The following is a 13,437-nucleotide window of genomic DNA, read 5'->3' as shown; positions in this document are numbered from 1 at the left end:
TTTCTCTCCAAAATAAAATAAAATTTTAAAAAATTTAAAAAATTTTAAAAAATCTTAAAAAAAAAAGGAATATCTAATAGATAGAAGGAGAAAGGAGAAGAGGAGAGGAGAATCTGGTCTCTGCTCCCCAGAATGGCTCTCACCAAGATTAAGGTCACTAGTGAGCACACAATTACTAAATACAATGAGTACAGTTTCTGCTAACCCGGATACAGTTTTTGAAACATCACTTTCTCCTAGACTTCCCTCTGTCCATGGTGGATCCTTCTCATTTTCGTCTTTAGGGTCCTTTTCTTCTGCTCACCTCTTAGGTGAGGATATTGTCCTGGGTCCCCTGCTCTCTTAGTCTCCTTGGGATGTGCCCAAGTTGGAGCCTACGCGGACACCTGCAGTGTTGTGCTGCCTCCTACTGGAACTAGGGAGGTTGGGAATAAATCTTGTTATCCCCCCCAGGGCTAGCTTCAGATGCTTCCGAGAAACACAGAAACGCGGAGCAGTAGCCCTTTTGAAGACTCTCTGGAGAGTCCAGGTCTGAGCAAAGCCCACCCACGTGTGGTTTCTTTCGCTTCCTTCCTTTTCTCTTTCTCTGCCCTTGTGACTCTGCCTCCTCCTCCCACGCACCTTATTTATGGTTCTCTTTAAAATCTCCCCTAGCTAACTCCACCTCAAGTTCCCTCATTCTACTCCCGTCTCGTCTCATCGTCTCTACTCTAGTCCGCAGAGTTCCTGTAGCCCATACTGGGGAAAGAGCAGAAGACTGGGGTGGAGGAGAGCTGATCCATGACCTTATTCTGACTCAAAATCTCAAGTATAAAATGCAGGCAATACTGCCTGTCCTTCTCACCTCACAGGGCTCCAATGTGATCAAGGGAATGGGGTGTCGTCCGTAGTTTAAGGCATTGAGCTGACTCACTTTCCCCAAGCTGATCTTTTGGGGGAGGGTAATTACTTTCATCAGAGGAGTTCGCAGGTGGAGCCGAGCCACGTTTTTATCGGTGCCCTCTCTGTTGAATTGGAAATGTCTCCAGTTCAAAAATAGTTACAAATAAGCTGTATTAGGGACTGTGGCTTGCTGTATGGGTCCCCAAAGGGCCCTAGATGGGCAAATAATTCATTTAGGTTCAAGAGAGATGGGCCTGAAATTTCTGGGAAATCCCTCCTTTTGGACCAAGTGATCTTGCTTTTTCAACTAACGTTCCGTGGATAGGCTAATGTAAAGGTACAAGCAGTGACTTTATCATTAAGGAGGAAGAGCCTGAGGGTGGGGCTTAGGGCATGGGAGACCTGATTTCCCAGACATTCTGTCCTGAATGACACTTATATATGACCTACTCCTCTCATGACTTAGACGTGGCCCCGGCCAGAAATCCCCTGCAGGTTTGGTGGGCCCTGACTAATTTTACCTTCTGGATTAATTGGGGTGATTCCTGCCTGGCAAGCCAAAAGCACATATTCTCTATCAGGGAACCCTAATCACTGGCCCTTCTGAGAACCCAGTAGTAGCTATGGATCCTCTCTCGAGAAAACAGAACCAACTGTGCCTTCAAACTAGCTCACTTCACCGCTATGGTGTCACATATGGTGGCTTCCTGTTTTTGACCTCCAAACTCCACCCATGAGCTTGCTTTTGTAAAAGCAAAAAGTGGGTGTTTTCCTCTAAACTTAGGCCATGATTTCAAGGGCTCTGGAGCCCTCGGTCCGCTGCTAACCCGGGGTCTGGCCTGTCTTCAGCGTTCCTGGGACATAACATGTGTCCCCAAAGGCAGGAGTGGTTTATACCTCTGGGACTTCTACTGCTGCCTCATTTGCTCCTGGCAAACATTCAAGGTACTTTACGTGCGTCGTGTGCCTGTGATCGTATATGGGAGGCACAGTGAGATGGAAAAGGGGGTATGAGGTGGGGCTTAACCCCGGGAGTGGAGTGTGGTCTCCACACAGCAGGTACACCTATGTTGGTAGCGGCACCGTGGAGAACCTTCCTGAGCCTTGGAGATAAGGCTCTCTCTTTTCCTATGGGGTCATGACAAAAACAGGGCCCTGGGGAGATGGGGAAGTAGGCTTCTTATATATCGTTCCACGGCTTGAGGTCTGGGAAGGTCTGGTGTTTTGCTTTTTCTGTTGTTGTTGTTGTTGTTGCTTTTTTCTTTTCTTTTCTTTTCTTTTCTTTTCTTTTCTTTTTTTTTGCATTTTGTGTTTATTAATTTTATTTATTTATTTATTTATTTATTTATTTATTTTCTAGAACGTTTTTATTTTTTATTTTGGGGAGAGAGAGAGACACACACACACAGAGTACAAGTGGGGGAGGGGCGGGGAGAGAGAGGGAGACACAGAATCCAAAGCAGGCTCCAGGCTCCGAGCTGTTCGCACAGAGCCTGACTCGGGGCTTGAACCCACTGACCGAGAGATCATGACCCGAACCGAAGTCGGACGCTTAACTGACTGAGCCACCCAGGCACCCCCTCCTTTTTTTTTTTTTTTTTTTTTTTTTCCATTTTGAATATCAGCTCCAAACTGAAAGCTGCCGCATTTTCTGCTAGTTACACACTCTGCTCCCTGTGGCATGCTCTGAGGCCTCTAGCCAGGGGCTGTGTCCTGAGCAAAGATAAATGATGTTGTCATTCCCAAAGAGAGATCTAAATTGTAGGAAAGAAAGCTTGCCCTCTCTAGGGTCTGTGAATGAGGATCTGAGCAGAGGCCTTGGGAGCCTCAGTAACAAAGGAACCCCCAACATCTAGTTGTTAAGAGTTAAAGGCCATTCCTCTGCCATGGCTTGTTCTGGTTCCCCTCACGTGCTCCGGGACTGAGTGAACGTTCCTTTCTGTTACAACTACTCAACCTCGCAGTACTTTTCTTTCCAGATCAGCTGAGAAGCGAGAGGTAAGCTACTGCCTTTCTCACTATTCCTCTGAAGAAGAATTCAGGCATTATTATATTGTACATCTGAAACGAACGTAGTGTCGTATGTAAATTACACTTCAATTTTAGACATTACTTCCTTAAAAGGTTTGTACAGCTTAAAATAGTTGACCTTATCAGAGAGCTCGTGATAACTCCATATTAGTATTTTAAAAACTCACCTCTTTCCTTCCTTAATAGTTTTGCTGGAAACCATGTGACTTTAGAGTGGGGAGAACTTCCTCTGTAGGGCCTCTTTTGCCTCCCAGAGCAGACTCTTAGGTATGAAATGATGATTCTTTTGGTCTGAGTCCCCATGTTCCCCATTTTAAATTTGCTTCTGTACTGACAAGAAATATGGGTTGGCACAGGAAAGAGCTGCTTCATTGTCTATTGTAAGCTACATGTAAACACAGGTACTTTATCCTCAGCATCCAGAGACGTAACCAACTACTTTTTCCTGTTAGAATTAAATCAAAATAGGGGTGCCTCAGCGGCTCAGTCGGTTGTGTGTCCGATTCGTGATTTCGGCTTAGGTCGTGATCTCATGGGTCATGGGATGGAGCCCTGTGTCGGGCTCCATGCTGACAATGCGGAACCTGCTTGGGATTCTCTCTTTCCCTCTCTCCTGTCCCTCCCCTGCTGTCTCGCTCTCTGTCTCAAAATAAATACATAAAAACTTTGTTTTAAGTTTAAATTAAAAAAAAATTAAATCATAATAGTAGCCTTCTTTGCAGTTACTTCCCTATCTTCTAACACATGTAATTGTTAGGAAGGCAAATCAAGATTTTGTCAATGTACTTTAAAAACGGAAAGAATACATAAGTGTATCATAGGTAAGAAAGATCAGTTTATCTGAATTTAGTAGACAATTATCAGACTAAACCGCCGTCTTCATACCCCAAATTGTATTACAACACTTCTTTAATTTTGTAATCTGTATTAGTAAAATTAATCCTTATTTCTTCCTTAACTTGTGAATGAATTATAGAAGGCTTTTAGATGACTAGAATATCTTTTATTTCTTTTTAAATGGCCAATCAAGCATTCTTTCTACTGCTGCTATCTTGAGGTTTATGTTGCTTTTCCAGGCCACATTTTCATTAGTTAGTTCAAAACAAAATTCTCCTTTCCCTTGTGATTTTTAAGCCTGATCTCAGCCCATCTGAGGCTGGTGGTTTTATACTTCAAGGTTTCTTTTAGCTGCTTTGCATTGATTTTTGGTATCTGAAATCTTGAATGCTCTATGTGTTTATGTTTTTGGGTTTTTTTTTTTTTGAGAAGTCCCAAGCCCCTCCTCCCCTACTCCTCTGCTTTCTACATCATAATAGCCATCTTTTATTCATTTATCAGGATCCAGCCATAAGACGGGAGTCTACTGGCCCCGTTTGGGCACCTATCATATTTAAGAAACACAGTTCATTGCTTATGAGTAATTAAACAGCAACTCAAATTTCTACTTACAGTCTCTCAAAACATGTTAAAGGAAATCCAATGTGTAAACTGGGAGCACTTATGTACACATTTTGTCCTGTCCGTCCGTCCGTCCATCCATCCATCCATCCACCCGTTGGGTATTAAATACCAAACGTCAACCAAATATTTCGGGGATTTAAAATTGAGCAGGACATGGTCTTTGCCTTTGAGAAACTCACAAAATCCGCGACGGTGTGTCTGCTACAGTTTCTCCACGTCCTTCACACTAAATTTTGAAGTTCTTTTGAGCACGTGGGGGATACTCTTGCCAGACGTGATCTTCTTGTCCTTAGAAAGCAACATCCATTCTCACAAGGACAAAGATGCAGGGTGTAACTGGGCCTGGATCATACCTTGAGTCTACATGCTCTGTAGTCTTCATTATTTCTCATTGGACTCACCCTCCTTGCTCTTTCTCCAAGGAAACTTTAGGGAAGCTCTCTGTTTCAACAGAGGTGCTGGGTCCTTTCTGTCTCATCACCACATGTCCTAGGCCAGTGGTGCGGTTTTGTGTTATCTCTTGTGCATATCGAGAGACCTTTCAGACCTTTACCGAGAAATAAAGTGGTGGCTGATTGCGGGTTGAGCTGTCTTCCTGAGCATATGTCTGACCCTTGTTGGAGAGTCGGCCCAGGATGACCCAGGCCAGTAGTTCTCAGCTGGAATGGGGGTGAGACATTTGACCGGATCTGGAGACTCTTTTGACTGTCACATCTGGAAAAGTGCTGCTGGTATGTAGCGGGCAGGGGCCAGGAATTCTGCTGAACATCCTGTAATGCACAAGGACAGGCCCTACAACAAGGAATGATCTGGCCTAAAATGCCAATAGTGTGCCAAGTCTGAAAAACATCGATCTAGGCTCTCTCTTGCCAGCACTTCCATTAATTCACGTGGAAACAAGTAACAGAATGGGAACAAGTCCAGGACATGTGTCTGGCGATTTTAAAATCCTGGGGGCAGTGTCCTGATTTGCTGCACGCCCCGAGAGACCAGAGTTCCTGTCTGCATGGCTGATATCAGAGCCTCGCACAGTGCCAGGCATACAGTGGTTCCAATACCATTATTGGCCCTGAATTGATTACGTCACAGAGATCATAATGTGTGGAATGGATCAATCAGAAGGGCCGTGGAAATGAATGCCTAAGTATGTCTGCAGAGGCACTAGGCACAGAGTAAGTGCTCGAAACACGTTTGTGGAATGGAGAGCTGGATACTTGGAAGAACTAGTGAATAGAAACTTGAAAGCTCTGGGGACACAGGCAGTTTTAATCTTTTACGAGCTGAAGAGAGTGCTTTTGGAAATGATAGACTTGTGGAAAGTGAGCAGCTAGATATCTATATAATGTTCAACAATAAGCTGAGGTTTTGTGTGGTGGACTATGAGGCCAGAGTTAATGTAGACCACACTTCCTCTTTCCTCTACCAGTAGGTTCTTTCTACTGCTTTTTCTCAGCCTATAGGTAGATGTTGATAACTATCTACCCACCTCTGTCTACTTTGTTCTTCTCCCTCCACAATGAGTCAACAGATCTCCCCTCCCTCTTGCACCTTCCTGGCTATCATCTTGTCTTTTCCTTGCCTTAGCCAAACAAGGTTTGGGTGCCCGCATGAAAAAAGAACAGAAGAGCAAACACAAATAGGAACAAACATGAGGTTAGTTAGAATGAGAAAAGAAGTCTCAACGTGTCACAAGTTTCCCAAAGCTGAGAAATACTACAAAAATCACGAACGCCAGAAAACTAGCATCATCTTGCTATGAACGAAATGTCTTCATGCTTCTAGAATACGTTGCCACTGAACAGCTCTGACTGTCATTCGTTTCGAACTTTGCGTCTTCTCTACATCCCACCTACTCCTAGAGAATCCAACTGAAAGATCAGGGAACACAAGCCCAGAGAGGGGATGTGACTTGTCACCATTTTATTTGAAAATCTACTGGTATGAGAGCAAGGGAGAGAGCGGAGGCCAGCCTCAGGGTCGTTTTTCTGTCTGGCCTGGGGCAGAACTAGGTGAATTATCAGCAACATCCCATCGCCCATTCCTCAAGCTGCAGCTTTCACTGAATTCTGGATCAGGGGCCAGGCCTCCTAGTGAAAACCATACTCACTGCTTCCAAGCAGAAACCCCATCCTTCTTCCCTGTCCCACACCTCAGGCCAAAGCCTGGGCCGCCGGGCCGCTCTGCCCTCTCTAAGACGGCTCTCATTTTCATTCACAGATGCTTCAGATCAAATGACCGTCATCTCTGGCAGCAACGTGACGCTGAAAATCTCCAATGTGACTCATAACTACAAACAGTTAGCCTGGTTTTACAACGACAACCAGAAGATTGTAGAACAGGAGTCCAAAGACCCTAAATACTTCAAGTCTCAGTTTAAGGACAGGGTCCGTCTTGGTGGTGACCACACACTCTTCATCTATAATGTCCAGAAGGAGGACAGCAGCACCTACATCCTGAAGGTGTTGAAGGAGTCTGGGAAAGAGATATCTAGGTACATCTCACTGAAGGTGTTGGGTGAGTTTGGGGAGCCCCACTCCAGGGCCCCAGATGGACCACTGGGAGGCTTCCCTGGGCTCATGGGGACCCTCTCTGGGAGGAGGAACTTCAGGACAGGCTTAATTCATTTCTCCCAGAGCCCGTTCCTCTGGGGAGTGAGCCTGGGCCGGCAGAACCCAAACTGAGAGCCTTGGGACATTTAAAACTGTGAAGAGAGGGAAAACCACAGAAATGGTTTCTTCTCTTCTTCTCTCTGCTCTTCTGTGATCAACCCAAATCAGTTCTGAGCTTATCTTAATGATATACCTGAACACAGACTTCATCAGACTCAAGGAGAAAGCTACAAGAGGTACAGAATGGGGCAGGGAATGTTAAAGCAAGGCTGTTTACTTTTCAGAATGGATGGGACAAAAACTTCCACTCATAGCTCCAGCCTAACTGGTATATGTGGAATAAGGACTAATATTAAATTTGGAAGCAGACAAACCTGGGTTAAACTCTGGATGCTAGCTCACTTACTAGCTGTGTGGCCTTGGAGAAAGATCTTAACATCACCATATTAGGTAAATTTCTTTTGATGGCAAAGTAGCAGAAACTAGTTTGATATAAATTTGGCAAAAAAAAAAAAAAAAAGTCTATTAAAGAAACTAGACCTATTTAAAGCAATTCAAGGGACCTAAAAGAGGCAGGAAGGGCTGAACAGAGGAAGAATGAGGCCAGTCTAGAGTCCCCACCCTCAGGAATCTGTAGACTAGGCCTCTGGATCCCTGCCATTTACATGACTTACTCTCAAGGCCTAGACTTTTGTAACTCTTGGTTTAAGTTATCAGAATTTATTTATTATTATTTTTTTAATGTTTATTTATTTCTGAGATGGGGTAGAGCATGAGTGGGGGGGAGGCAGAGAGAGAGGGAGACACAGAATCCGAAGCAGGCTCCAGGCTCTGAGCCGTCAGCACAGAGCCCGACACGGGGCTCGAACTCACAAACCGTGAGATCACGACCTGAGCCGAAATCAGTCGCTCAACCAACGGAGCCACCCGGGCGCCCTTGAATTTATTTATTTTTTAAAGTTTATTTCTTTATTTTGAGAGAAAGAGAGAGCATGAGCAGGGAGGGGCAGAAAGAGAGGGAGAGAGAGAATCCCAAGCAGGCTCTACACTGTTAGCACAGAGCCCAACATGGGGCTTGATCTCACGAACTGGGAGATCATGACCTGAGCTGAAATCAAGAGCCACTTAATCGACTGAGTCACCCAGGCACCCCTAAATTCTCAGAATTTAAACAGAGAAACTGATTAGCCCAAGTTGGTTCAGATACGTGTATCTGATGAAAACATTTACGGCCTGAAGGGTCAGGCTATAGAGCAGAAACATGGCTCCTGGGGACTCCTCCCTGGTGTTGAGGTAAGCAATTATTAGAGAAGAGGGGCAGGGCAGACATCCCAGACAGGTGAGACCTGAGAGCTGTGGAGTCCCCATATTATGAGGATAATTATATCTTGCTTTTAGGATGTCATGAGAATCAAAGTCAATAATGAGAGTAAAACAACAAAAAATGAAAACAAGGGTTCCTTTCCAAACCAAGTCATTTTATCACGCAGTTTCCTTCTACCAGATAATTACCAAAAATATAAATACAAAATCTCTAGAAAATACTCAGAATATGTCTGTAATGTTCTTTCTCCCCCGAAACAGTGTAAATGAAGAGTGTCATGTACAATCAGGTCCCACCAGCTCAACCGTCCCTGTTCTAAGAGGCTGGAGGCCCCTTCTTTCTCACTTCCTCAAAGTCACATGGGCCTGAAAATTTGGGACGTTTTTGAAGGTTCTGGGAACAGGAAAGAGTCAAAGTCTCTTACAGTGGTCTTAAGAAAAGCCCAAATTTGTATCATTTACCAACTTCTGTGGTAAATAGTCCCACCATGGCCAATTTCAAGTTCCTAATGGTTTCATAATCAGCTTGCAACATTTCTGAATATTTTAAATTCCCAAAGCTGGTGTGAGGTAAGCGCGTGTGTCTGAAGATAAGACCATCAGGAAACTCATTCTTCAGTACAGACCTTGAATTTCTGACAGCTCAAGGGGGGCATCTTAGAGCCAGACTCTCTGCTGGCCCCAAAAATCCCATCCACAAAGTGCCCCAGTGCATGCTTCTCAGCGTGTAAAATGTGGACGATATGGAAGACGAGGCTAGACCACAGGAAATGCCAAAAAACATTATTAAAATGTGCAGGGGAAGTCCAGCAATCTGAGGGGGATTTCACATTGGAGATGGGCCTAGAGTCAGGGAGACCAGACAGGCAGAACCCTCCCATCTCACCCCACACCCTTGCAGCCAGAGGCAAGCTCTGGGCTCCTCAATTCTCTGACGCATTTAATCCTTTGACACCTGAGCGGCACTGACTTTGCAGGGGTTTCATCCGTGGCCAGAATGGAAAGGCGCCAGCGGGTCTCAGGTAAAGGGGCCATGGCAAAGGAAGGAACAGATGCTGAGATTACTTTTTAGCCCGTCTGGTGGCAGGATGGCAGCAGTAATGATGATGTGACCTCCAACATGCATATAACACTTGTGCCCTGCAGAAAGCACTTCCCCATGGATGATGCCATTTTATCTCACTAACATTGTGCTATGAGGTGGAGTCAGTTTACCAATGGGAAGGAAAGTTGAGGGGTTAATTACCTTGATAATGTCACTCCATGAGAGCCAGGACCCAGGCTGGTCTCACTCCAAAGCTACTGTTTTGTCCTTTGTATCTCATAACTACTCCATCCATCCGTCCATCCATCCATCCTTTTGTCAGATACTTACAGAATTCCTGCTATGTGGCAGGCCCTGTTAAACCCTGAGATACCAAAGATAACGGATACAGTGCTGTGCATCATGGCTTATGCGTGCTGGGAGTTACAGGAGGCTCTTCTCTGTAGCTCTGCCAGAGTCCGGGAAAGGGCTTTGCAGTGTGCTGGGTGGCACCTCTTACCCCAGGACTCTTGCTGAATCTGAGCCCAAGTGCTCTTGAAGGACAGATGGGCCAAGATGCCAACTCTGGGCTGGTGCTGGAGAAGGATCCCCAAGGAGCTCAGACAGTTGGGATACCAAGTCTGATTCCAACCAGTCTCTGCTGTCCTTTCCGGCCCACACATAGTCATAACCCCATTTTGGTTCTGGGGGCATGGCTTCCCCCACCCCCAACACACACACCATATCCATTTTAGCTTCACCCCTAAGGAGCAGCCCTTCCAGTCTGAACCTCCAGACGTCAAAGCTGCTCACTGGCTCCCTCTGTAGGGGCCTCTTCTCCATGACACCACTTCCCGTCCCTACCTAGCTCCCTTTGTATTTTGTTAGCCAAACGCTTGTAGCATCAGTGCCTCATAAATGCATAAACCCATCGTCTCATCTTACAACATCCCCCTCGTCTTCAGATCCAGTACCTAAACCTGTCATAAAGATTGAGAAGATACAGGAAGAGAGCAACAGATGTCATCTGAAACTGTCATGTGAGATCGAAGGCCTGTCTGCAAGCTGGTATGGGGACTCGAGACCACTTCCAAAGGAGATCCATAGTAATGTGCTTGAAATCACCGTTAATCCACAGAATTACTCCAGGAGTTACACCTGCCAAGTCAGCAATGCTGTGAGCAGCAAGAATGACACAGTCTACTTCACTTTACCCTGTACTCTGGGTAAGAAATATTCCCAAGGGAGCCGGGGGGGGGGGGGGTACGGGTAACTAGTTTGCTCTTGATTCAAGAAAGCTGTGGGAATTCTATTCAGCATCCTGCTTGGGTGGAGAATCCCAAAGGCATCTGTGAGACCTGGGAGACGGGTTCTACCCCGGGCTCTGCCACCGCCTCTCAGCAAGCTCGCCCGGCTTTTGTGGAGCTTATCGTCCTTGCTTGCAAAAGGGGGCTGACACTCCTACCCAGCTCTAACCATGCATGGTCCTAGAATCTGAGGTCTGGGGAATTGTAGGACAATCAGATGTCAGCATTGAGCAGGGGAAAAGTGCCAGTGGGAGAGTACACCAGACCCAGGTGAGCAGGTGCATAGAGGGGTTTCTGGGAGACGGCCTAAATTAACAAAGGCAAGAAGGGCCGGTAGATGAGCACAAGCCAGAACAGGCGGTAAACAGGAACGAGGGCCTTATCCTAAGGTAGAGACTCTCTGCTCTTTAGAAAGACAGACTCTGGGTTTCATGTTTCAGATCCTCTGTCTCTTGGGAGGATCCATTCACTTGAGCATCTCTCTTGGCTCTCTATCAAGCCTACACAAGTCCCGTAGAGGGGTAGCTGGGATCAGGCAGTAAGCTCGTAGGCTTTAGAGTCAGACACCTGGGGTTAATCCCGGAATTGTCACTTACTCGTGAAGCAAGTTACTTCGCTTCTCCAAGTCACGTCCTTCGCCAAGTCGTGTCCTTCCTAATAAACAGGCAAAATAGTAATCCTTATCTCATGCTGTATAAGGATTAAATGAGATAGTACAGATAACCTGCCTAGCACAGTGCCTGATGAGTCTTCAATGAATGGTACTTAAATTACACCCAGTTCCTTCAATTCTGGAGATACTAGGAGTTTGGGGGACCCCTTAATAAATTTGAATTACTATCTCCAGCATTCTGGGTCCTGTACTTTCCATACCTCTGAAACCACATCCCTGAGAATCTATATCCATATCCATATCCTTCCAGAATAACTCATGCCTGTGGTGCCAACATTGACCTGAGTTTCCTGTCAGGCACCAGGGACCATGGCCCTTGGAGACACTGCTCTTTCACGGTCTTCCCGGACCCGGTCTACTCTCCCACCTGTACTGATTTCTTCACCTCTGCTCCCACATGCAGACTATGGACACTGTATACTTCTTCATTCTTCCCAACTGACTGGCCATGCCTCCTCTAGTCTCTCCTGCCACCACAGACCTGATGGGACAGTTTGGCGTCTGGCCATGAGACTACCTTCATATCACCAGCACATCCTGAGAGCCAGAAAAAGGAAGAAACGCAGCCCCTGTCCTTTATAAAATGAGGGTGACCGCTCATCTACAGAGAGGAGGAAAACAATAATATAGCCCTTTTTATTTTGGAAGTGCTAAACCACTCTAGTCACTTGTTAGCCACCCAAATTATTCTAGAAAAGCATCCCTAATTTATCACCCATTCTCTTTGTCTTTTAATTTTCTGCTCCCTCCTCCCCTCTGTTCTTACCCCTTCTCTTCTCTTCCCTTCTTTTCTCTCTTCCCATTCTCTTTTTTCCTCTTAGTAGGTGTAGATGGTGAGTGGGGTGGAAAAACAGAGAGGGGAAGCAATCCTTCCCTCCCTGAACTCTAGACACCTAACTGTTTGGCATTTTCTTTCTCTTTCAGCCAGATCCACTGGAGTAGCCTGGATTGCAACGTGGCTAGTGGTCATGGTGCCCATTGTTCCTGGCCTCCTATGGCCCTGAGATAAGCTCTTCTAACTCAGGAGTGAAACTTGAAGATGGCTGGGTCTTGCCTTCATCAGCCAGACAGGAGCTCTGGTTATATGGGATGGAAGAAAGTGTGCACTAAAATCAACTTTTAAAAAATTAGAGTTAAGGGGTGCTTGGGTGGCTCAGTTGGTTAAGCATCCGACTCTTGGTTTCGGCTCAGGTCATGATTTTACAGTTTTGTGAGTTCAAGTCCCCTCATCGGGCTTTGCACTGGAAGAGTGGAGCCTCCTTGGGATTCTCACTCTCTCTCTCTGCCCGTCTCCCACTCACGTTGTCTTTGTCTCTCTCAACATAAACAAATAAACTTAAAAACATTTTTTTAAATGTTCATTTATTTTTAAGAGAGAGAGAGAGAGAGAGAGAGAAAGGGTGCGAGTCAGGGAGGGACACCGAGAGAGGGAAACACAAAATCCGAGGCAGGCTCCAAGCTCTGAGCTGTCAGCACAGAGCCCAATGTGGGGCTCAAACCCACAAACTGTGAGGTCAAGACCTGAGCTGAAGTTAGATGTTTAACCAACTGAGCCGCCCAGGTGCCCCCAAATAAATAAACTTAAAAACAAATAAATAATTAATTAATTTAATTAAATAAAAAACTACAGTTGATGTTTTATTTTATATCCTTGGTTGTTTCTCAGCGCCCAGATATAGATACACATGCATTCTTCCCACCAGAAGATGTGATCAAATGATGTTTTCTTGTTTAAAGATTTGAGAGGACCAGCAACGTTAAACTGTCGGACAAGGCCTGCTCCATCGGCCTGGACAATCAAGATACAAAGGGGAAGAGCCTGGGATCACGGGTTCCTTCTGGCGTTTCAGTGTGTGTGAGGAGTTAATTTGTGCTATCTCTGACTCTTGCTCCCACATCCATGCCCGATTTTCTGGGGTTTCAACTTCTCCCCACCCCAAATTCTGGCCTCCTCTCTGAGGAGCATGCTCATTAGGTTTCCTGGGAATATGGGGTCAGGCTTACCCCTCAGGAGTGAGCAAGAAACTTTGCCACATGAAAAGAGTCCCTCCCAAGCCTTTCCTAGGGGAGCCGAGCAACTCTACTTCCTTTGTGTGCAACTCTTCAAGTCCGACCTGTGTCATAGGA

At 45.7% G+C, this 13,437-nt stretch overlaps 1 protein-coding gene across 1 annotated transcript; it reads left to right on the top strand.

Moving 5' to 3' along the window:
• The first annotated feature begins 1,642 nt into the window (after positions 1-1,642).
• Positions 1,643-12,410, top strand: CD48 (CD48 molecule). Its single transcript, XM_015076211.3, has 4 exons — positions 1,643-1,827; positions 6,592-6,888; positions 10,296-10,556; positions 12,235-12,410. The coding sequence occupies exons 1-4, from the start codon at positions 1,749-1,751 to the stop codon at positions 12,312-12,314; spliced, it is 717 nt and encodes a 238-aa protein (XP_014931697.1). The 5' UTR covers positions 1,643-1,748; the 3' UTR covers positions 12,315-12,410.
• The last annotated feature ends 1,027 nt before the right edge of the window (positions 12,411-13,437 follow it).

This window comes from Acinonyx jubatus, chromosome E4, assembly GCF_027475565.1.
Source record: "Acinonyx jubatus isolate Ajub_Pintada_27869175 chromosome E4, VMU_Ajub_asm_v1.0, whole genome shotgun sequence".
In the NCBI taxonomy this organism is placed as follows: domain Eukaryota; kingdom Metazoa; phylum Chordata; class Mammalia; order Carnivora; family Felidae; genus Acinonyx; species Acinonyx jubatus.
This window is presented reverse-complemented; position numbering and strand designations above follow the sequence as displayed.